Here is a 25,517-nt window from a genome sequence, read left to right on the forward strand (position 1 = left end):
CCTGCGCCCGCCCCCACTTTCCGCTTACCTCCTAATCAGAGACCTCCTGTCCTCCTGACGGACAGCTGCCGCCAGCCAATCCGGGTGAGTGTGAGGCGCTGCGGCGGCCAATGAGGCGGGGTGTGCGGGCTCGCGAGAGGGAACGATAGTAGGCGCGTGCTGCGAGCGGTCGGGGTCACGACAGCGGGGGCTGCGAGTCGCGAGCGTGGTCGGTGACTCGGTGTGCGCGTGTCTGTGGGTGAGGAGAGCGGCGAGGAGACCGGACAACCAGTGGGAGGAGCTCAGCCGTGCACCGGGCTCTCCGCACAGGCCGTGGCCTACACTCTAGGTGAGTGGCTGTGCTGGTGCTGCTAGGCCCTGGTGTCCCCCCGGTAACCGCTGTCCTGTTCTACCCGGTGCTATAGTGACTCGGCCCCCCCATCCCAATAGCTGCTGTCCAGTTATACCGATATTACAGCCCCCTATTCCTATCTCACCCCCCATATCCCCTCTGCCTGCTCTCCCCCTCCCCCCCCAGTTATACTGATATTACACCCCCCTATTCCTATCCCATATCCCCTCTGCCTGCTCTCCCCCCCCCCTATTCCTATCCCATATCCCCTCTGCCTGCTCTCACCCCCCCCTATATCCCCTCTGCCTGCTCTCCCCCCCCTATATCCCCTCTGCCTGCTCTCCCCCCCCCCTATATCCCCTCTGCCTGCTCCCCCCCCATATCCCCTCTGCCTGCTCTCCCCCCCCCTATATCCCTCTGCCTGCTCCCCCCCCATATCCCCTCTGCCTGCTCTCCCCCCCCTATATCCCCTCTGCCTGCTCTCCCCCCCCCCTATATCCCCTCTGCCTGCTCTCCCCCCCCCCTATATCCCCTCTGCCTGCTCTCCCCCCCCTATATCCCCTCTGCCTGCTCTCCCCCCCCCTATATCCCCTCTGCCTGCTCTCCCCCCCCCTATATCCCCTCTGCCTGCTCTCCCCCCCCCTATATCCCCTCTGCTTGCTCTCCCCCCCCCCTATATCCCCTCTGCCTGCTCTCCCCCCCCTCTATCCCCTCTGCCTGCTCTCCCCCCCCTCTATCCCCTCTGCCTGCTCTCCCCCCCCCTCTATCCCCTCTGCCTGCTCTCCCCCCCCCCTCTATCCCCTCTGCCTGCTCTCCCCCCCCCCCTATATCCCCTCTGCCTGCTCTCCCCCCCCCTATATCCCCTCTGCCTGCTCTCCCCCCCCCCTATATCCCATCTGCCTGCCTGCTCTCCCCCCCCTGTATATCCCCTCTGCCTGCTCTCCCCCCCCTGTATATCCCCTCTGCCTGCTCTCCCCCCCCTATATATCCCCTCTGCCTGCTCTCCCCCCCCCTATATATCCCCTCTGCCTGCTCTCCCCCCCCTATATATCCCCTCTGCCTGCTCTCCCCCCCCTATATATCCCCTCTGCCTGCTCTCCCCCCCCCTATATCCCCTCTGCCTGCTCCCCCCCCTATATCCCCTCTGCCTGCTCCCCCCCTATATCCCCTCTGCCTTCTCCCCCCCCTATATCCCCTCTGCCTTCTCCCCCCCCCTATATCCCCTCTGCCTGCTCTCCCCCCCCTATATCCCCTCTGCCTGCTCTCCCCCCCCTATATCCCTTCTGCCTGCTCTCCCCCCCTATATCCCTTCTGCCTGCTCCCCCCCCTATATCCCCTCTGCCTGCTCTCCCCCCCCCCCCTATATCCCCTCTGCCTGCTCTCACCCCCCCACTATATTCCCCTCTGCCTGCTCTCCCCCCCCTATATTCCCCTCTGCCTGCTCTCCCCCCCCTATATTCCCCTCTGCCTGCTCTCCCCCCCCTATATTCCCCTCTGCCTGCTCTCCCCCCCCTATATTCCCCTCTGCCTGCTCTCCCCCCCCCCTATATCCCCTCTGCCTGCTCTCCCCCCCCCCCCCCTATATCCCCTCTGCCTGCTCTCCCCCCCCCCTATATCCCCTCTGCCTGCTCTCACCCTCCCCCCCAGTTATACTGATATTAGACCCCCCTATTCCTATCCCATATCCTCTCAGCCTGCTCTCACCCTCCCTATATCCTCTCTGCCTGCTCTCACCCTCCCTATATCCTCTCTGCCTGCTCTCACCCCCCCTATATTCCCCTCTGCCTGCTCTCACCCCTCCTATATCCTTTCTGCCTGCTCTCCCCCCCCCCTATATCCTTTCTGCCTGCTCTCCCCCCCTATATCCCCTCTGCCTGCTCTCCCCCCCCCCTATATCCCCTCTGCCTGCTCCCCCCCCCTATATCCCCTCTGCCTGCTCCCCCCCCTATATCCCCTCTGCCTGCTCTCACCCCTCCCATATTCCCTCTGCCTGCTCTCACCCTCCCCCCCCAGTTATACTGATATTACACCCCTATTCCTATCCCCTCTGCCTGCTCTCACCCCCCCCCCCCATATCCCCTCTGCCTGCTCTCACCCCCCCTTATCCCCTCTGCCTGCTCTCACGCCCCCCATATCCCCTCTGCCTGCTCTCACGCCCCCCATATCCCCTCTGCCTGCTCTCACGCCCCCCATATCCCCTCTGCCTGCTCTCACGCCCCCCATATCCCCTCTGCCTGCTCTCACGCCCCCCATATCCCCTCTGCCTGCTCTCACGCCCCCCCATATCCCCTCTGCCTGCTCTCACGCCCCCCATATCCCTTCTGCCTGCTCTCACGCCCCCCATATCCCCTCTGCCTGCTCTCCCCCCCCCTCTATCCCCTCTGCCTGCTCTCCCCCCCCTCTATCCCCTCTGCCTGCTCTCCCCCCCCCTCTATCCCCTCTGCCTGCTCTCCCCCCCCCCTATATCCCCTCTGCCTGCTCTCCCCCCCCCTATATCCCCTCTGCCTGCTCTCCCCCCCCCCTATATCCCATCTGCCTGCCTGCTCTCCCCCCCCCCCTGTATATCCCCTCTGCCTGCTCTCCCCCCCCTGTATATCCCCTCTGCCTGCTCTCCCCCCCCTATATATCCCCTCTGCCTGCTCTCCCCCCCCCTATATATCCCCTCTGCCTGCTCTCCCCCCCTATATATCCCCTCTGCCTGCTCTCCCCCCCCTATATATCCCCTCTGCCTGCTCTCCCCCCCCTATATCCCCTCTGCCTGCTCCCCCCCCTATATCCCCTCTGCCTGCTCCCCCCCTATATCCCCTCTGCCTTCTCCCCCCCCCTATATCCCCTCTGCCTTCTCCCCCCCCCTATATCCCCTCTGCCTGCTCTCCCCCCCCCTATATCCCCTCTGCCTGCTCTCCCCCCCCTATATCCCTTCTGCCTGCTCTCCCCCCCTATATCCCTTCTGCCTGCTCCCCCCCCTATATCCCCTCTGCCTGCTCTCCCCCCCCCCTATATCCCCTCTGCCTGCTCTCACCCCCCACTATATTCCCCTCTGCCTGCTCTCCCCCCCCTATATTCCCCTCTGCCTGCTCCCCCCCCCCTATATTCCCCTCTGCCTGCTCTCCCCCCCCTATATTCCCCTATTCCCCTCTGCCTGCTCTCCCCCCCCTATATTCCCCTCTGCCTGCTCTCCCCCCCCCCTATATCCCCTCTGCCTGCTCTCCCCCCCCCCCCCTATATCCCCTCTGCCTGCTCTCCCCCCCCCCTATATCCCCTCTGCCTGCTCTCACCCTCCCCCCCAGTTATACTGATATTAGACCCCCCTATTCCTATCCCATATCCTCTCAGCCTGCTCTCACCCTCCCTATATCCTCTCTGCCTGCTCTCACCCTCCCTATATCCTCTCTGCCTGCTCTCACCCCCCCTATATTCCCCTCTGCCTGCTCTCACCCCTCCTATATCCTTTCTGCCTGCTCTCCCCCCCCCCCTATATCCTTTCTGCCTGCTCTCCCCCCCCTATATCCCCTCTGCCTGCTCTCCCCCCCCCTATATCCCCTCTGCCTGCTCCCCCCCTATATCCCCTCTGCCTGCTCCCCCCCCTATATCCCCTCTGCCTGCTCTCACCCCTCCCATATTCCCTCTGCCTGCTCTCACCCTCCCCCCCCAGTTATACTGATATTACACCCCTATTCCTATCCCCTCTGCCTGCTCTCACCCCCCCCCCATATCCCCTCTGCCTGCTCTCACCCCCCCTTATCCCCTCTGCCTGCTCTCACGCCCCCCATATCCCCTCTGCCTGCTCTCACGCCCCCCATATCCCCTCTGCCTGCTCTCACGCCCCCCATATCCCCTCTGCCTGCTCTCACGCCCCCCATATCCCCTCTGCCTGCTCTCACGCCCCCCATATCCCCTCTGCCTGCTCTCACGCCCCCCATATCCCTTCTGCCTGCTCTCACGCCCCCCATATCCCCTCTGCCTGCTCTCACGCCCCCCATATCCCCTCTGCCTGCTCTCACGCCCCCCATATCCCCTCTGCCTGCTCTCACGCCCCCCATATCCCCTCTGCCTGCTCTCACGCCCCCCCATATCCCCTCTGCCTGCTCTCACGCCCCCCATATCCCCTCTGCCTGCTCTCACGCCCCCCATATCCCCTCTGCCTGCTCTCACGCCCCCCATATCCCCTCTGCCTGCTCTCACGCCCCCCTATATCCCCTCTGCCTGCTCTCACGCCCCCCTATATCCCCTCTGCCTGCTCTCGCCCCCCACTATATCCCCTCTGCCTGCTCTCGCCCCCCCCCTATATCCCCTCTGCCTGCTCTCACCCCCCCCCCTATATCCCCTCTGCCTGCTCTCACACGCCCTGCCTGCTCTCACCCACCCATCCCCTCTGCCTGCCTGCTCTCACCCACCCATCCCCTCTGCCTGCCCTCACCCCCTCCATATCCCCTCTGTCTGCTCTCATCCCCTCCATATCCCCTCTGCCTGTTCTCACACCCCCTGCCTGCTCTCACCCCCCCATCCTCATTGCCTGCCTGCTCTCACCCCCATTGCCTGCCTGCTCTCACCCCCTCCATATCCCCTCTGCCTGTTCTCACACCCCCTGCCTGCTCTCACCCCCCCTCCTCCCCATTGCCTGCCTGCTCTCACCCCCCTCCTCCCCATTGCCTGCCTGCTCTCACCCCCCTCATCCCCATTGCCTGCCTGCTCTCACCCCCCTCCTCCCCATTGCCTGCCTGCTCTCACCCCCCTCATCCCCATTGCCTGCCTGCTCTCACCCCCCTCATCCCCATTGCCTGCCTGCTCTCACCCCCCTCATCCCCATTGCCTGCCTGCTCTCACCCCCCTCATCCCCATTGCCTGCCTGCTCTCACCCCCCTCATCCCCATTGCCTGCCTGCTCTCACCCCCCTCATCCCCATTGCCTGCCTGCTCTCACCCCCCTCATCCCCATTGCCTGCCTGCTCTCACCCCCCTCATCCCCATTGCCTGCCTGCTCTCACCCCCCTCATCCCCATTGCCTGCCTGCTCTCATCCCCCTCATCCCCATTGCCTGCCTGCTCTCACCCCCCTCATCCCCATTGCCTGCCTGCTCTCACCCCCCTCATCCCCATTGCCTGCCTGCTCTCACCCCCCTCATCCCCATTGCCTGCCTGCTCTCACCCCCCTCATCCCCATTGCCTGCCTGCTCTCACCCCCCTCATCCCCATTGCCTGCCTGCTCTCACCCCCCTCATCCCCATTGCCTGCCTGCTCTCACCCCCCTCATCCCCATTGCCTGCCTGCTCTCACCCCCCTCATCCCCATTGCCTGCCTGCTCTCACCCCCCCATCCCCCCTGCCTGCTCTCACCCCCCCATCCCCCCTGCCTGCTCTCACCCCCCCATCCCCCCTGCCTGCTCTCACCCCCCCCATCCCCTCTGCCTGCTCTCACCCCCCCCATCCCCTCTGCCTGCTCTCACCCCCCCCCATCCCCTCTGCCTGCTCTCACGCCCCCCATATCCCCTCTGCCTGCTCTCACGCCCCCCATATCCCCTCTGCCTGCTCTCACCCCCCCATCCCCTCTGCCTGCTCTCACCCCCCCCCATCCCCTCTGCCTGCTCTCACCCCCCCCATCCCCTCTGCCTGCTCTCACCCCCCCATCCCCCCTGCCTGCTCTCACCCCCCCATCCCCTCTGCCTGCTCTCACCCCCCCCATCCCCTCTGCCTGCTCTCACCCCCCCCCATCCCCTCTGCCTGCTCTCACCCCCCCCATCCCCTCTGCCTGCTCTCACCCCCCCATCCCTTCTGCCTGCTCTCACCCCCCCCATCCCCTCTGCCTGCTCTCACCCCCCCCATCCCCTCTGCCTGCTCTCACCCCCCCCATCCCCTCTGCCTGCTCTCACCCCCCCATCCCCTCTGCCTGCTCTCACCCCCCCCATCCCCTCTGCCTGCTCTCACCCCCCCATCCCCTCTGCCTGCTCTCACCCCCCCCATCCCCTCTGCCTGCTCTCACCCCCCCCATCCCCTCTGCCTGCTCTCACCCCCCCCATCCCCTCTGCCTGCTCTCACCCCCCCCATCCCCTCTGCCTGCTCTCACCCCCCCATCCCCTCTGCCTGCTCTCACCCCCCCATCCCCTCTGCCTGCTCTCACCCCCCCATCCCCTCTGCCTGCTCTCACCCCCCCATCCCCTCTGCCTGCTCTCACCCCCCCATCCCCTCTGCCTGCTCTCACCCCCCCATCCCCTCTGCCTGCTCTCACCCCCCCCATCCCCTCTGCCTGCTCTCACCCCCCCCATCCCCTCTGCCTGCTCTCACCCCCCCCCATCCCCTCTGCCTGCTCTCACCCCCCCCATCCCCTCTGCCTGCTCTCACCCCCCCCATCCCCTCTGCCTGCTCTCACCCCCCCCATCCCCTCTGCCTGCTCTCACCCCCCCATCCCCTCTGCCTGCTCTCACCCCCCCCATCCCCTCTGCCTGCTCTCACCCCCCCATCCCCTCTGCCTGCTCTCACCCCCCCCATCCCCTCTGCCTGCTCTCACCCCCCCCATCCCCTCTGCCTGCTCTCACCCCCCCCATCCCCTCTGCCTGCTCTCACCCCCCCCATCCCCTCTGCCTGCTCTCACCCCCCCCATCCCCTCTGCCTGCTCTCACCCCCCCCATCCCCTCTGCCTGCTCTCACCCCCCCCATCCCCTCTGCCTGCTCTCACCCCCCCCATCCCCTCTGCCTGCTCTCACCCCCCCCATCCCCTCTGCCTGCCTGCTCTCACCCCCCCCATCCCCTCTGCCTGCCTGCTCTCACCCCCCCCATCCCCTCTGCCTGCCTGCTCTCACCCCCCCCATCCCCTCTGCCTGCCTGCTCTCAACCCCCCCCATCCCCTCTGCCTGCCTGCTCTCAACCCCCCCATCCCCTCTGCCTGCCTGCTCTCAACCCCCCCATCCCCTCTGCCTGCCTGCTCTCAACCCCCCCCATCCCCTCTGCCTGCCTGCTCTCAACCCCCCCCATCCCCTCTGCCTGCCTGCTCTCAACCCCCCCCATCCCCTCTGCCTGCCTGCTCTCAACCCCCCCCATCCCCTCTGCCTGCCTGCTCTCAACCCCCCCCATCCCCTCTGCCTGCCTGCTCTCAACCCCCCCCATCCCCTCTGCCTGCCTGCTCTCAACCCCCCCCATCCCCTCTGCCTGCCTGCTCTCAACCCCCCCCATCCCCTCTGCCTGCCTGCTCTCAACCCCCCCCATCCCCTCTGCCTGCCTGCTCTCAACCCCCCCCATCCCCTCTGCCTGCCTGCTCTCAACCCCCCCATCCCCCCATCCCCTCTGCCTGCCTGCTCTCAACCCCCCCCATCCCCTCTGCCTGCCTGCTCTCAACCCCCCCCATCCCCTCTGCCTGCCTGCTCTCAACCCCCCCATCCCCTCTGCCTGCCTGCTCTCAACCCCCCCCATCCCCTCTGCCTGCCTGCTCTCAACCCCCCCCATCCCCTCTGCCTGCCTGCTCTCAACCCCCCCCATCCCCTCTGCCTGCCTGCTCTCAACCCCCCCCATCCCCTCTGCCTGCCTGCTCTCAACCCCCCCCATCCCCTCTGCCTGCCTGCTCTCAACCCCCCCCATCCCCTCTGCCTGCCTGCTCTCAACCCCCCCCATCCCCTCTGCCTGCCTGCTCTCAACCCCCCCCATCCCCTCTGCCTGCCTGCTCTCAACCCCCCCATCCCCTCTGCCTGCCTGCTCTCAACCCCCCCCATCCCCTCTGCCTGCCTGCTCTCAACCCCCCCCATCCCCTCTGCCTGCCTGCTCTCAACCCCCCCCCCCATCCCCTTTGCCTGCCTGCTCTCAACCCCCCCAAAATAAAAAAAATATCTCTTGTGGCTCTCTGACCCCAGCCTCCCCTCCAAAAAAAATAAAATCTCCTCTGGCTGCATGACCATGACCCCAGGCCCCTCCCCTTTCCCTCTGTCTACCATGTTATGTCCATGTTTTTGGAAACATTCTGCATGTTTGTCTATGTATGGGAACATGTGCAGGTCTCAATGTGTATCAGGTTGGTTTTCCCAGGGCAGGCCCATACTACAGACACATTAGGGATTTTTGTGATGGGAAATATAGCATTGAGCAATGAATATAGCAGTGTAGCGGTAATAACTCTGTCTCTGATGTAAGTGCAGACGCCATGGGTGCACTTGTATTAATGCTTAGTAACTTTTGGCTCTAGCTCCTGAGGTTTGCGGAATCGGTCTAGTTTTGTAGCCTCATATAGATGTAACATCTGTTCTGAGCCACAGCTACTAAGTTGCAATTCTTTTTATCCGTGGATCTCAAGTTACACAATAACACGTCTGCTTAGCTCTGGCCAAAAACATGCAGGGTGACATTTTGGCTGGGCAGTACGACTTTTTTACATTTTCAATTATTTTGTTATGGGGTATTACTGGAGTATACATGCAGTACCTTTCTTCCCCCTCAGCTTCGTGGTGGGGTGTAATCTTGCTACGAGAGTCCCCGTATGATCACTGAGCATATGCCTGAGGAACCTGCTGGCGTGATAGATGTACACAATACAGGGAAGGGAAACACCAAAAATAAAATAAGAGGAGTTAAACCTTGCTGACGTTTCTGACACTACAAAACATTGTACATAAGATCTGATTCAGAATTTGCCGCATCTGCTGTGTAATAATCTGCGAATGCCCGCAGGAGGCGTCTGGAGTCTGAAGACCCAGGATCGGATGTTTGCAGCATTGACCATCTGGGTACGCTTAAGCTTACTCAGGATGGCCACTTCCTGCCCGTTTGCGAGGCCAGTAAATCTACGTCTGAAGACGCAGATTCTAGCCTCGGCACTCCCACAACACAGGGCCTGTCAATCATACTGCGACATGGGAGCACTGCGTGCACATGAGCAAGTACAGTTCCTGCGCAGTCCACCCACCATCGAGTTGTACGCAAACCATTGGGTACGATAGGTAGTTCCGACTCGGCTGGAAACTACATATCGGCCGCATCGCTCAGTGTGTGCGCTCAATATGCGCGGTCGCATGCAGCATCGTCCGGTCGGCCCTGCTACACTGTCAATCGGACCATATCGCTAGCGGCACCGTTGCAGGTTATGATGGTCGTAATCAACATATTGTACCGGTACACATCGCTCAGTGTGTACCCGGTTTAAGTGTTACCATGCCACCAGCATTTAATTTGCATTTACCTGATGCCTTTTTTTGCATCTGTTGTATGCGAGTGTATCCTAAATCCAATAGTGGTTCCAAATGTGCTTGTAATGCCTATGAAACGGCAGTCTCTGTGGGTTACAGCCATACCATCATCCATACACAGCGGCTGCATGGTGGGACTGTGTCCCTCTGTCAGGGATTGTTGGACTCTGCTCTAAGTGGCAGATTCAGTTGACCTCAACCCTAGGTCGTCCGACTTAATGTGGGTAAGACTCGCACCCATGACTTTTTGCTATTCTGTTAGAAATCAGCGTTTACATGGGTTTCAATGGGACACACTATGGCGCCTGGTTCGCACCTTTAGTCTGTGACAACTATGAAACAGTTCTTATTTTAAAGTGACAATGGCAGGACATGGGGCCTGATTCAGACGTGTATGCTTATGCTTTCGCAGCCACGATCCTGTACACAGCCACGCAGCCTGATTCTGGCCCATAGTGCACTGTCTATAGCGCACCCCTCCCGAAGAATGTATGTAAAAGTGTGTAAATAGTGAAATATGACCAGTAAAAACAGGTCTTCTCTAAGATGCAGAAAAATGGGTGTCCCATGCGGAATTGGTATGATTTACCCCGATTGTCTAGAGAGGTAAGTATAACCAATCTAATCCCCCCCCCCCCCCCCAACCCTCCTTTAGGGGGCCTAACCCTAACCTCACCTGGGGGTGCCTCACCCTGACACCCCCTTTCCTCTAGCCTAACCCTAACCTCCCGGGGGGTGCCTAACCCTAAGAAGCCTCTCCCCCACGCGGCTAACCGCAGCGGCGCCCGTCATCCCTTCGATCGGGGGTCTACTGGTGTAGGTAAAATGACAGGCGTCTGGATTTCGACGCCTGTCATTTAACCTTTGTTGGGATTAAGCAGTCGGGAAGCCGGCGGTCGGCATTGCGTTCGCCGGCTTCCCGACAGCTTACAGTCCCATGATGTGGGACATGTTTGTTTAGATGTATTGATGTGAAATGGGGTTTAGAATTTGCTAATGGGATTTGCAAGTGTTTTTTAACCCATGGCTTATATCAGGTCTCGACAAATTTTTGCAAAATCTAGGAGCCATTTTAAAAGTTTAGGAGCCAGACCATCGTTCATTACCAAAATTATGAAAGCTTGTATAGACCACCACACATGCCCTTTCAGTGCCCCTCAACCTAGTAGTGTGCCCCCAGCAGTAAGCCCCCTTGTAATAGTGCTCACAGTAGTAAGCCCCCTGTATTAGTGTCCCCCAGTACTAAGCCCCCTCCAATTGTACCCCCAGTATTAGTCCCCCCCAGTAATAAGCCCAGTCTAATAGTGCCCCTAGTACTAAGGCCCCTCTGTGTGCCACGCGCACACAAATAAACCAAAACTGAATCCTTACCTTAGGCCAGGATCCTGCATCTGCTGCCATCTGCCGCTCTTCGGAACTATGGGAGAGACGTCATGACTCCTCTCCCATAGTGCCTGTGGGGAAGCTTGACTCTCTGGTTGCGGGGAGTCGGGTGCCCGCTGGTAAAATTTCAGCGGGCGCCCGACAAATGGAGCCTAGCGGCGGCGATTGCTTGGATATCCCGGTTGCCAGGACTAAAATCTTAGTCGCCATGGTGACCTGGCGCCCGGGTTTTGTCAAGCCCTGGCTTATATACACATATACTTAGCCAGACACATAAGTATTAGCCGAAATACACAAAATACTGTTTGCAGAAATACACGTTTTTATTAAAAAAAAAAAAATCTTAATTAGTAAGCTGTAAAATTCAGCACAGCGACCAGTACGTTCGCCCACTTTCATGCACCCTGCAGAGAACGTGCGACATCTCCGCGATGGCCGCAGCTTGAAGTTTCTAATTGAATTACCAGATTTTTGTGTTTTCAAAAATATTCGGCGCTCCACGCAGAAAATGAACGTGGTACCGAGCTCGCACTGCTGAACTCACGGCTAAATGAATCTGAACCGAAGTGTCTGGTGACACCTGTTTCTGGCTCTGACTTTTCACAGGCGTAGATGTACACCACCTTACTGTACATGTTTTACTACTTTCACTTTAACATGAGCCCTGATAGTGAGGAGGCCGCGGTGGTCTCCTCACTAGTGATCTGCAGCAGCTGCTGAACGTGTAGCCTCTGTTCCTGCACTAACTGTAAACAGGATGAAGGTTTCTGAACGTTCAGCCACTTCCTCAGCTCGTCAGGCCTGTGGGGAATGAAGCAACATCTGTTTGTAGTGAAATGCAAATAACTGATACAGATAAGCGTGTTTCTTACCCCTGACACACGTGTCTCAGTGCACAGCGAGCCCTATAAAACCGAGCTGGGTACAATGCGGGCGCCACAACGGACTGAATAATGGCTGGTTCAGATCAGTCTGACACCTAACAGATATATCTACAGATGATGGTTGTTCATACACACTGAACAGCCATCTACTGGCTGCGGGTCCCGCTGGGGGGAGGGGGGTCGCGCCCCCCTCCCCGCGGCCTCTGCTGCATGTGTATGGGCGGTCGTCTTACTGCCCTTACACACAGCACGATACCCTCAATATACAGTCAGGTCCATAAATATTGGGACATTGACAGAATTTTCATATTTTGGCCTCTATTCACCACCACAATGGCTTTGAAATGAAACAAACAAGATGTGCTCTAACTGCAGACTTTCATATTTAATTTGAGGGTAATTACATCCAAATCAGGTGAACGGTGTAGGAATTACAACGGTTTCTATATGTGCCTCCCACTTTTTAAGGGGCCAAAAGTAATGGGACAAACTAAACAATCCTAAATCTAACTTTCACTTGAATACTTTGTTGCAAATCCTTTGCAGGCAATTACAGCCTGAAGTGTGGAACGCATAGACATCTCCAGACGCTTGGTTTCATCACTGGTGATGCTCTGCCAGGCCTCTACTGCAAATGTCTTCAGTTCCTGCTTGTTCTTGGTGCATTTTCCCTTCAGTTTTGTCTTCATCAAGTGAAATGCATGCTCAATCAGATTCAGGTCAGGGGATTGACTTGGCCATTGCATAACATTCCACTTTTTAGCCTTAAAAAAACTTTGGTTGCTTTTGCAGTATGCTTCGGGTCATTGTCCATCTGCACTGTGAAGTGCCGTCCAATGAGTTCTGAAGCATTTGACTGAATATGAGCATATAATATTGCCCAAAACACCTCAGAATTCATTCTGCTGCTTTTGTCAGCAGTCACATCATCAATAAATACAAGGGAACCAGTTCCATTGGCAGCCATACATGCCCACGCCATGACACTACCACCACCATGCTTCACTGATGAGGTGGTATGTTTTGGATCATGAGCAGTTCCTTTCCTTCTCCATACTTTTCTCTTCCCATCACTTTGGTACAAGTTGATCTTTTTCTCATCTGTCCATAGGATGTTGTTCCAGAACTGTAATGGCTTTTTTAGATGATGTTTGGCAAACTCTAATCTGGTCTTCCTGTTTTTGAGGCTCACCAATGGTTTACATCTTGTGGTGAACCCTCTATATTCACTCTTGTGAAGTCTTCTCTTGATTGTTGACTTTGACACATATTCACCTACCTCCTGGAGAGTGTTCTTGATTTGGCCAACTGTTGTGAAGGGGTTTTTCTTCACCAGGGAAATAATTCTTCTGTCATCCACCACAGTTGTTTTCCATGGTCTTCCGGGTCTTTTGGTGTTGCTGAGCTCTCCGGTGCATTCTTTCTTTTTAAGAATGTTCCAAACAGTTGATTTGGCCACACCTAATGTTTTTGCTATCTCTCTGATGGGTTTGTTTTGATTTTTCAGCCTAATGATGGCTTGCTTCACTGATAGTGACAGCTCTTTGGATCTCATATTGAAAGTCGACCGCAACTGATTCCAAATGCAAATGTCACACCTAGAATCAACTCCAGACCTTTTACCTGCTTAATTTTTAATGAAATAACGAGGGAATAGCCCACACCTGTCCATGAAATAGCTTTTGAGTTGATAGTCCCATTACTTTTGGCCCCTTAAAAAGTGGGAGGCACATATAGAAACCGTTGTAATTCCTACACCGTTCACCTGATTTGGATGTAATTACCCTCAAATTAAATCTGAAAGTCTGCAGGTAAAGCACATCTTGTTTGTTGCATTTCAAAGCCATTGTGGTGGTGAATAGAGGACAAAATATGAAAATTCTGTCAATGTCCCAATATTTATGCACCTGACTGTATCTGCAGATATATTGGGCATCTGCTGTGCATGAACGATGTCTTTCGGACGTAACTGTGTACACTGGCCGACGGGCACAAGATCCATTGGCCGATCAATCGATCGGCCAATATATCTGCCAGTGTGTTGCCAGCATTACAATCCGGTATTGGAACTTTTTAATTAAGGAGGGGGATCGTAAAACAAAATGTTCGGTTTTCTGCTTTCAGAGGACTTCTCAGTGTGTCGCATTATACAGATGTGCCCACATCTATCCTACATGCGCTACAAGTTGCGCCACACAACGCGGGAGCTCCGTGTGCCTATGTAGCGCAGAGCGTCTTTCGTGCAGTTTTTTCCTTCAAATGCGTCATTCACACAGTGATGTGAATAGCTAGCACAAGCAGCTTCTGCTGATTAAAATGATATGCAGCATGCCTACAGCCTTGGCCAAAAGTTTTGAGAATGACACAAATATTGGTGTTCACAATGACCCCTGCAATTCGCCCTGGCATACTGTCACTCAACTTCTGGGCCACATACTGACTGATGGCCGCCCATTCTTGCCTAATCAGTGCTAGGAGTTTGTCAGAATTTGTGGGTTTCTGTTTGTCCACCCGCCTCTTGAGGATTGACCACAAGTTCTCAATGGGATTAAGGTCTGGGGAGTTTCCTGGCCATGGACTTAAAATTTCGATGTTTTGTTCCCCGAGCCACTTAGTTATCACTTTTGCCTTATGGCAAGGTGCTCCATCATGCTGGAAAAGGCATTGTTCCTCACCAAACTGTTCTTGGATGGTTGGAAGAAGTTGCTCTTGGAGGATGTTTTGGTACCCTTCTTTATTCATTGCTGTGTTCTTAGGCAAAATTTGTGAGTGATCCCACTCCCTTGGCTGAGAAGCAACCCCACACATGAATGTTCTCAGGATGCTTTACTGTTGGCATGACACAGGACTGATGGTAGCGCTCACCTTTCCTTCTCCGGACAAGTGTTTTTCCGGATGCTCCAAACAATCTAAAAGGGGATTAGTAAGAGAAAATAAGTTTACCACAGTCCAATCCCTGTACTTTTTGCAGAATATCAGTCTGTCCCTGATGGTTTTTCCTGGAGAGAAGAGGCTTCTTTGCTGCCCTTTTTGACACTGGGCCATCCTCCAAAAGTCTTATGTCCTGTGTCATGCCAACAGTAAAACATCCTGAGACCATTTATGTGTGGGGTGGCTTCTCCAAGGGAGTGGGATCACTCGCAATTAATTTGAACACAGCCATGAATAAAGAATGGTACCAAAATATCCTCCAAGAGCAACTTCTCCCAACCATCCAAGAACAGTTTGGTGAGGAACACTGCCTTTTCCCGGCATGATGGAGCACCTTGCCATAAGGCAATAGTGATAATGAAGTGGCTCGGGGAGCAAACCATCAAAATTTTGAGTCCATGTCCAGGAAACTCCACAGACCTTAATCCCATGGAGAACTTGTGGTCAATCCTCAAGAGGCGGGTGGACAAACAAAACCCCACAAACTCCAAGCATTGATTAGACAAGAATGGGCGGCCATCAGTCAGTATGTGGCCCAGAAGGTGAGTGACAGCATGCCAGGGCGAATTGCAGAGGTCTTGAAAAAGAAGGGTCAACACTGCAAATATTGACTCTTTGCATAAACTTAATGTAGTTGTCAATAAAAGTCTGACACTTATGAAATGCCTGTAATGTTACCTCAGTACACCATAGTAACATCTGACACTTATGAAATGCCTGTAATGTTACCTCAGTATACCATAGTAACATCTGACACTTATGAAATGCTGTAATGTTACCTCAGTATACCATAGTAACATCTGACAAATATGTAATGCTGTAATGTTACCTCAGTATCCATAGTAACATCTGACACTTATGAAATGCTGTAATGTTACCTCAGTATACCATAGTAACATCTGACACTTATGAAATGTCTGTAATGTTACCTCAGTATAAGTGTCAGATGTTACTATGTTATACTGAGGTAACATTACAGCATTTCATAAGTGTCAGATGTTACTATGGTATACTGAGGTAACATTAGGCATTTCATATCATAGTAACATCTGACAAAAAGGTCTAAACACACTGAAGCTGCAAACTTTGTGAAAACCAATACTTGTGTCATTCTCAATACTTTTGGCCATGGCTGCATGTTCTGTGTGTCTGTGGGTGTACCTGCATGTGAATGCTATGCTGAGATCAGTGGCTGTAATACTGTAACGTAGTGTTTAGCATGCAGACGCACACAGAACACAGGCATATGCTGCATATCATTTTAATCAGCAGAGGCTGCTTGTGCTGTTTGCATCACTGTGTGCATAAGACGCATGAAGGTAAAATGTCGCTCGAAAGACTCTCTGCGCTACCGAGTCACGCCACGGCATGGAGCGATTAGTAGGGTTGTATGTCATCGGCAAACTGGATGTTCACTAAATTGTCAATTACTATTCAATCCATGTCTGCATTAATCTATTAAGAATGCCTTTCACCTGCCTTGCTGGTCTTTGCTCTCCTGTGCAACTATCTGTGCCTGTCTCACCGCCATGAAGCAAAGCACCAAAATGAAGCTGTTTCCAGCCTCTCTGCCGTGCCCATAAGTTGTCATGTCTCAAGCTCCATTTATAGGGTTGCATTGTAGATTTTGGCGTTCATACTCTCCAGGAATGTGTAAGGAAGTTTCCACAGGTGGTCTCTGCACATCATTCCCAGCGCAGACTTGCATTTCTGCTTGCAGACGCACCCAATGCACAGGAGCGTCCTGGACGCGGTAGGTCCTCAGAGAACCTGGGATCTAAGTGTGAGGAACAAACAACAGAAAAACTGTGTGTTGAATGCTCTCCATAATCTAGTTAATATCACCGTATGTGTCATCTGCTCCTATCTGTGGGAGACGGACTCCTCATCACCATATTGGGTGCACTGTGCTGAATCTCCTGTGCAGATGATGCATGGGATTTGCAGAATGGGATGTGCTGATAATGTGGAATAGAAAGAACACCAGTCCATGCAAGTCTGTACTAATCTAGTGGATGTGAACACTGCCACCTTCACCACGTTGCTCTGTCTTTGTGGGCACGACTAGTGCGAGGAACACTAACCCCCCCCCACCCCCCAGCCCTGGGACTTGCTTTGTACTGACCTAGGCTCTTTGTGCCCTAGCTTACTTCCAGCTGGATGGAGGAGGCCATAGTCAGCGGTGTGCAGTTGTATCATACCGCTTATATGGAGGAAGCAGACTCTGCAGTGCTTTTACCATTGTGAGCAAGCACTGTAATACAAGGATGAAAACACAGGGAGGAGGAGGTGAAGGGCCCTGCTCTTCAGCCTGCACTGTGTAGGCACATGGCCATTAGCTAGGGCTGAAATGACTTGTATCAGTAGGTGGTGTAATAGCCTGTACATGCTGCCTTACTATACAGTTCTAGCCAGGCAGAGATGGGATGTCTGATCTGCACGTAGCTGGGATTAGTGTGTATGTATATTAGTGATATTGTCTACAGTGGTTCCCTGAAACTCTGTCTTCAAGGCAGCCTAACAGTCCAGGTTTTAAGGATATCCATGATCCATGCTTAAACACAGCTGACTTAATTAGCACCTCAGTCAATTTGATTATCTGTGCACAAGCATGGCTACCATCTACCCTTAAAACCTGGACTGTTGGGATGCCTTGAGGGCTGAGTTTGGGAAACTCTGTTCTATGGAAGCCACATAATAGCTACAGTAAGAGATGTCCCGTTGCAGCCGGGGCCTAGCGCCTGCTTCCCCTCTCCCGTCCTGCTGCCTCCTTGCCGTCTCTTACCCGTGGAATGTAATGGTGTGATGTGGGTTTCTCCCTGCCAGATACTGCCATGATGAACGGCTCGAACATCGGGAATTCCACGTCCAATAACAAATCCAAGGACGAGCAGGTGGTGAACGGCCACGATGAGAATGAAAACAATCCCTTCGCCGAATACATGTGGATGGAAAACGAAGAGGATTTCAACAGACAGGTAATGGCCGGGAACAGACGTCCTGTAATTATGGCATTGGCTGACAGGCGCCGACTCGGAAACCCTGACGTCGCATGAGAATCAAATAGGTGTCGTCCTGTGTACAAGATGTGGATCAATTATGGAATAATGTTCTTTATAAACATGAGTACAGTACACACAATTTAATTTTGTATTTCACGAGTGGGTGCTGTCTATAATCTCCCAACAGAACAGCGCCTCCCAGTGGTCGTTTTATAACACATTGCACGATTGTGTCAAATAACATTTTTAAACGGCCAGGATCCGTACCTCTCATGCTCACAAAACTATGGGCCAGAGTGGTCCTGGTCACGTTCAGAAAACATTGAGGCCTCTATATGCGTTTGGTAGACAGCTGTCATCTCCCCACGCTATCGGCATTGCTGATTTTTAGCGCCCCACATGCATCGATATCATGGCTTGGGCCGCACACCTCAGGTTTAGTTACACCAAACACATTGGATTAAACATTACACAGCAAATAGGCAACCGGATTGTAACCTCAAATTCCCAGAGTTTAGATCTTCTAAGATTGTATTTCTCAAACTCTGTCCTCAGGACCCCAACACTGTTTTCCAGACCACCTATGGCTCTCTTAAAATGTGACCATAATGAATACCCCTGTGCTTCAACCAGGAAAACGGGAACTGTTAGGGGTCCTGGGGACAGAGTCTGAGAAACACTGTACTAAGAGAAACCAATATTTTGAGGATAAAATGAACGCTGGCTCCTAAATTTTCGTAAAGCCTCTGCTTGGATCAGGGGTCAGGGAACTTTTTTACCTTTTACCCCAAAAGATATTTAGACACGCTGACGTTACCCCCTTGATTTGAAGGGAAGGAAATCGTGTAGTAGTGCCCCCATAGTTATGCCCCTGTAGTAGTGCCCCCATAGTTATGCCCCTGTAGTAGTGCCCTCATATAATGCTCCTGTAGTAGTGCCCTCATATAATGCTCCTGTAGTAGTACCCCATATAATGCCCCTGTAGTGCCTCTTGTACAAATAAAACCCACTTACCTTAATCCCCACTCCTGCATCCGCCGCCATCCTGTCCGCCCGGCTGCTCCTCGGGACTATGGGAAAGACGTCGCGTATCTCCCATAGTGCTCATGGGGAGAGCCGGAAGCTGGAGTTCAGAAGGTAACTCCAGCCTCCGGCTAACGCGGCGCTGCAGGTTAGGAGCCGGGCGCCCGCTGGTAATAACATCTCAGCGGGCTTCCGGCTTAGAGCCTCCCTGCGGCACAGCCGGGCATGCATATAAATCATTCTATATTATAGAATGATTCATATGCATGCCCGGCTGTCCGTCCATTATCCCCAGGAATTTCATTTTTATCCCATGTGGGGTAATTTATCCCTGTTCCCTGACCACTGAGCCTTAGATTGAAAGTCAAAGATCCCCGCAATATACCGCAGCTGCTTATCTGACTGCGTTACCGGAGCCTCCTCTGTGCTTGTCATTGTCGTGCAGGTGGAGGAGGAGTTACAAGAACAGGATTTTCTCGACCGCTGTTTCCAGGAAATGTTGGACGAAGAAGATCAAGACTGGTTCATCCCTTCCCGGGATTTACCGCAGGGCGTGGGACAGTTGCAGCAACAGTTAAATGGCCTGTCAGTCACCGAAAGTCACAGCTCAGAGGACATCTTGGTATGTTGGTCTCTTATCTTACTGTCAGAGTCTCATGACTGTTAGTTAGGCCAATGCATATATAAGGATTGTTTTCTGTCCTAGCTCCTAACCCCGTAATATAAGTTGCTTTTATATATAAGCTTGGTGGCCGGATACAGTTTCTAATGTCCTGATTTTATTATCTTGTAGGAGAAGCAGCCAGTTTGTCTTCCACCACCTGAGACTAACCAATGATAGCCATTAAATCTTATATGTCTGGGCCACGTGGACTGGAGTTATACTTCTTGCTTTGTTCAGTTCTTCCTCATTTTAAATGTTTTCTAAAGTTACTTCTCCACTTTCGCTTAGTTTTCCTGTTGGACAGTGACCCTTCTAGAATCTGCTGCGGCAGGTGAACCCGACGGTAGGGCGGTTGCAGCTCACTGTGCTGCAGCCTAGGGGGGGGGGGGGAGGAACCGTTGTAGTTGAGGAACCCCCAGCATTGACCTCTAACACGCGAGCCGGGCCGAGTTTTCTCTCTGCTTTTCATTCAATAGTTTCCTAGTGTCCAATGTTTTCCCAGTGAGACGGACATGGCAACGATTTATTTTTATTTATTTTTTTTTATTTTCTTTTCTTTTTCCCTTTTCAGAGCAAAAGCAACCTAAATCCCGACGCGAAGGAGTTTGTTCCAGGAGTGAAGTATTGAACATTACAGGCAACTTTTTAAAAACAAACAAACAAACAACAAAAGAAAAGACCTGTTTCCTTAAATCTTCAGGACAAAGCTGCACAATGGAGGAGGAGGGAGGGGAGGGGTTGGTGGAGGAGGCGGAGACTAGCGACTCGCGTTCGTTATATGTGGGATTGTTATTCTTCAGGCGTCTCGCGGTTCCCTCCCCTCTTACAGCATATATTTTGGTGATATGCTCGTTGGTCTTTGACAGGTTTTTTTTTTTTTTTTATTTTGTTTTCATTTTTTTTTTTTTTTTTTTCATTCTTTAAAAGGTGGGTGCAATTTTCATCAAGACCATGTGCTGTTTAAATCCGAACAATATGGAAGATTCCCTAATGAAATCATAGTGCTTTTATTTTATTTAACTTCCCCCTATAACCCCCTTTTTTTTTTTTTTTTTCCCCCTGACTATCACCCGTTCTACTCCGCCTATCATGGGAGACGGAGCAGCCGCCATGCGAAGATGGCTCCCTGGAATTCCGCCGTGTGATTGATTTAGGGGAATTTCCGCCTACGTTCATTTCAGTGCCATTCAGAGGTCAAATATTCGGCTTTAAAGCTGCGAGGGGTTTTTTTTTTTTTTTTTTTTTTCTTTTGGACTTGTCTAAATCTGCTTTCAGCTTCGCTCAGGAGAACCAAGTACCCAATGGCGGTCAACTCTGTCTCATCAATGTGTCCAGCCTCATCCTTGTTTCCACGTTCTGGTACACATCCACCCTCCCGCGCTTCAGTAAGTGTGTACCTCGGCCGGCAGACATCACTGAATCATAGACACCCAGTCCGTCTACCCTTTGTAATTATGCTGCAGTTGAGTTCTCAGCCTCCTGCTTTTCATTAGTGTGATATAAGTATGAAATGAGAACACTAAAGCTACACGTCTTGGCTGATAAGTGGTTCAGGGGCTCCGTCGTATGCCTCCCCCCCCAAACTATGGCTGCACCATGTTTTGAGATCAGGTCATATTCCGAGGCCACCAGCAGTCTCCAGTATTGCCGGCAACCCGGATCTTCTGGCTCGTCCTACCCTAAGAGCACCGTAGACTGAGCTTTCCTTGAGCCAGGCTCCACACTACATTATAGCCCAAACATCTGTTTTCCAGTCCTAGACTGGACCCCCATAGCCTTTAGTACACGGGCTATCCATCCGCAGTGATTGTAATGTACAAAGCCTGTGAAGAGACACACGAATAAGCTATCTTTTAAAGCTGCCTCAGCAGTCGTATTGTTTTTATTAAGTGATATGGAAAGCCACAGACAAATAACAAAAAAGAAATATAATAAAGCAGCCTGATCATTGTATGCGTCTGTGTATTTGGTGGGTGATTGGGTCAGGGATGTAATGGTTCGCGATACCGGGTAAGTGGGATGACTCCAGGCCAGTAGCCTACATTACTGCTGCAGGCGATAACCAGTCTCCTGGCACTGTTTAGTTACCCAGGGTCATGCCAGTCTGGTTATTTGGCCTTTCTTAAATGATGTGGAACTTGTCATTGCAATTTTGAGTCAATGGTTTATTTAGTGGTAAAGTCTGACCGGGGGGTGGGGAATTTTTAACTGGTTCCGTCACAAGAGGAATTATCTTTTGCGTTATTGGTAAATCAGACACAGTTTTTTGTTTTTTGGGTGAGGGTATGGAAATGTTCTTTACAAAGAATGGGCACAGTTGACAGACGTGACCTGGTATGATGACTCCCGCTGAACTGGGTGTAAATTACTTTATAGAGCAGCGAGCATTCTGCCGAAGATCCCAATTTGACCATCTGGCTAATTCCAGTAATAGAGAGGTTTACTGCGCTTTTTAAAGGCATTGCCCCCCTTCAGGTATCATTAATATATCGGCTTGTACGTGCGCTCCTGTTTAGGTTTGTATCTGACTGCTGCGTTTTCACCCACGTGTTTATATCATCAGGCAGAGTAGTGTTTCCTCTATCCCCAGTCCTGGCGGAAACGTGCACCCGGAAGCTATTTCATCTCTGGCATAAATCATCTGTCTGCTCCTGTCTCACCCGGGGAGGGAAAGTGTATTTCCACGAAGCCGGTAAATTGCCGACACTAGATTTGTGCCGACTGCTTACTCGTTGCAGAAATGCCGCAGCAGTCACTGGTGCCAATGTGTAGGGATTGTACAGTCATGTGACGTCACAAACTGGTGGGATGGGATTAGCAGTAGGGATCGCTCAGTCAGTTGCAGTATCCTGGCCCGGTTGTAGTAGCTGAAATTCATGGTCAGAAATGTTCTAGTATGAGTTTTTGTGGCCCCCATGGTTCATTACGGCACTGTGAGAGGTGCAGCCGATCTGTGTATCTAATCGCCCGCTGTGTTCCACACACTGCAGGCCTAGCACCGTGTAGCCAGATAACCAGCTGTGCAGGAGAAGGGAGTCTGGGGTGTGAGCAGTAATGGCTCCTGGGATGATACCTTAGTGTACACCCAGATAATACAGACACATGACATAACTACACATACATCAGTGCTACAGGGTGGGGGATACTGACGCTGCCTGGGCCAGCAGGAGCTACTGGTTTGTCCTGGGATCACTTACTGTCTTAGGGGATGCCTGCTGGCTGAATAACTCCAAAGTGCCCTCTGTGTACCCTGGCGCTGCCACCTCTGTGCTGCTGCTGATGGTGGCTGGGTTCATTCTGAGCTCTTACACTGAATGAGGACTGCAGAGTGTTTACTCCTTTGGGGGGAGGGGGTGTTCACAGTGGCCAGCTGGGGGATGGTTTAGAGTGATAACTCTTATCTATAAGTGACAGGAATTCAGAGATGTCTAGGAAGTGTAGTGTCTTTATTATATTAAGTAGTAGAGCTTAGAATTGCTGTTACGCACCATTAATAGTAGAAATGGAGAATCCACTTTCTACCCTGTCTGTGCAAATATCACCTGGCTGGCAGGGGACGTGTTACTTTAATCCTTCCTGGTTGATCATCTTTTCTTGCATGTGAATAAGCCTGGTTCTATTCACACGTCTAACCTCACTCCGTAATGTTGGGGAGGGGGTGTTAGGTCAGAACAGCAGACAGCGATGTTCTTGCTGCAGCCCTCCTGGATCTAGTGTGTGGTCACACTCTGCCTGCCGGGTGGGCGGCACAGGAATGTGCTTATGGCAGTAATTTCACCCCAGTGACTGTGCCCTAAGTATAGTTACCAGCGGCAGCGTCCTCTATGCAGCCTGGGTGCTGAGGACCCATAATTTTCTGCTCCCTGCAAACGGCAGCCGGAGTATCCCAACACGCTGCAGTGTGTGTGGTTTAATGGCTTATTACGGAGGAGACATTGGGGCTGTGTATTACATGTGGGAGGGTCTTCTGCTATAATGTTATGACTAAAGTGCATCTAGACCAGGCATGTCAGACTCCAAATACCAACCGGGCCGAGTATTCAAGGTTCTGTATGCAATATACGGTTATTAAAAAAAAAAACCAATGCAGTGCCCCTTATGCAATGCCACTGTAGTTGTGCCCATTGTGCAGTGCCCCCTGTATTAGAGCCCCTTATGCAATGCCTGCTTGATAAGAGCACCTTATGCAGTGCCCCCTGTATTAGAGTCCCTTACACAGTGCCCCTTATGTTGTGCCCCCAGTAATTCCCCTTATACTGTGCCCCCTCCCAGTATAGAACAGGCCCCACTTACCTCTCTCTTACTTGCCGCTGGGCACCGCTCCTGCGTAGACTCCTGCCGCTCACTGGCTCTAACTAGATCCATCAGGGCAGGCCGCTCACATCGCGGGTGACATCACCCGGGCACTGCATCACTGGGAACGCTCTCCTCTGATCAAAGGCTTCTCTCATCGCTTCAGAGACCAGCGTTCCAAGTTTAAGCACAAATATTATATGGCCCAGTCACCCTTGTTGCCATCGGAGCTGAGCAGGGCTGACTGGTCCGCATAATATACGTATTTGGGCTCAATTGGTTGGGCCACATAAAATTCTTCCTTGGGCTGCATGTGCGTTTGATAAGCCTGATGTAGACATATGCTCGTCTGCACGCACGCAGAGGGGGAGCCACGCAGTCCACCAACTGTGGGGTAGTGGGAACTCCTATTTGTAGAAAGCCTGGGAACCTCACTCCCCACACAAACCATTGATGGTACAGGTTTGTGCACGCCAATGAGAACAATACAGGGATAACCTGCAACCCCCTCCTCAGCTGTGCACTGTTCCCCTTTCATCTATTTAAATGTTATCCTACAAAGTAAAGTTGTGTCTTGTATGTATGTGACTATTGGAGAGCGCTGTGCTCATAGTGGATACTTGTCTGCCTCACGTTGTCATTCTCCTTATATTGGAGATGAATCAGCTGTAATTTGTGAAAGTTGCTCTACCACTTAGTATTCTAGCTGGCTCCCTTCGGGTGTCTTCCTTGTGCTTCTCAGAGTCTCGCACAGCCCCGAGCAAGGGTTGGGTCAGTATAGGGATACTGAGCCCCAGAAATAAAGGCTGCATGTACCAGGTCACATTCGTATGATATTTACATAGGTGATTAGTGACAAATTTAACATAATATCAGACTGATGACTCTTCAGTGTGTGTCTGTATTATACTGCTAGGGGGCAGTGTGGAGTTATGCACCAGCTCGTATAGTGGGAGGTTAGATATTATTATTATTACATATAAAACACTCTGTTATAAATACATTAGTAATATTGGTAGTCTCGTTAAGTGATATTTCCAAAACTCCAATCCAGCAGATCACTGTACTAACCTCGCTCACTGTATTCATTCACGCATCCAGTGTAAGGCAGACCTTAAGGCAGTGGTTCCCAAACTGTGCGCTGCGGCACCCTGGGGTGCCTTGGGACACTTGCAGGGGTGCCTCAGGTTGGTGGTCCAGCACGAAATCAAATTTTTTATGGTCAATGTAAATATGTGGACAAACAGTAGCGCAAACCTGTCACCCACTACGTAACTGACCCTAAGGATGACGGGTAACACAGCTTACTTCACTACATCTTTGTTTTGAGAAATTCAGGGGAAAAAAAACCCAAAAAAAACTATTGGCTTAGGGGCGCCGTGATAACACTGCTGATACTCTAGGGCAGGGGTCTTCAAACTTGGCCCTCCAGCTGCTGTGGAACTACACATCCCAGCATGCACTGCCACCTTTTTGATATAACAGCATGCTAAAACTATGTGTAGTGCATGCTGGGATGTGTAGTTCCACAGCATCTGGAGGGCCAAGTTTGAAGACCCCTGTTCTAGGGCGCCGTGATAACACTCCTGATACTCCTATGGCGCCGTGATAACACTGCTGATACTCTAGGGGCGCCGTGATAACACTGCTGATACTCTAGGGGCGCCGTGATAACACTGCTGATACTCTAGGGGCGCTGTGATAACACTGCTGATACTCTAGGGGCGCCGTGATAACACTGCTGATACTCTAGGGGCGCCGTGATAACACTGCTGATACTCTAGGGCGCCGAGATTCAAAAAAGTTTGGGAACCACTGCTTTAAGGGCTTATTGTATTTGGCTGG

At 52.8% G+C, this 25,517-nt stretch overlaps 1 protein-coding gene across 2 annotated transcripts; it reads left to right on the top strand.

Annotated features, from left to right (window-relative positions):
* The first annotated feature begins 9 nt into the window (after positions 1–9).
* On the top strand, positions 10–21,332 carry PAIP2B (poly(A) binding protein interacting protein 2B). Of its 2 annotated transcripts, none has more exons than XM_088463858.1 (4): positions 10–84; positions 17,517–17,668; positions 19,161–19,337; positions 19,951–21,332. In XM_088463858.1, the coding sequence occupies exons 2-4, from the start codon at positions 17,525–17,527 to the stop codon at positions 20,005–20,007; spliced, it is 378 nt and encodes a 125-aa protein (XP_088319984.1). In that variant the 5' UTR covers positions 10–84; positions 17,517–17,524; the 3' UTR covers positions 20,008–21,332. The 2 variants fall into 2 exon arrangements, with proteins under 2 accessions (XP_088319984.1, XP_088319983.1); XM_088463857.1 differs by lacking the exon at positions 10–84 and adding an exon at positions 109–328.
* Positions 21,333–25,517: the final 4,185 nt, after the last annotated feature.

The sequence above is a fragment of the Taudactylus pleione genome, unplaced genomic scaffold, assembly GCF_031769625.1.
Source record: "Taudactylus pleione unplaced genomic scaffold, aTauple2 ptg001476l, whole genome shotgun sequence".
Taxonomy (NCBI): Eukaryota; Metazoa; Chordata; class Amphibia; order Anura; family Myobatrachidae; genus Taudactylus; species Taudactylus pleione.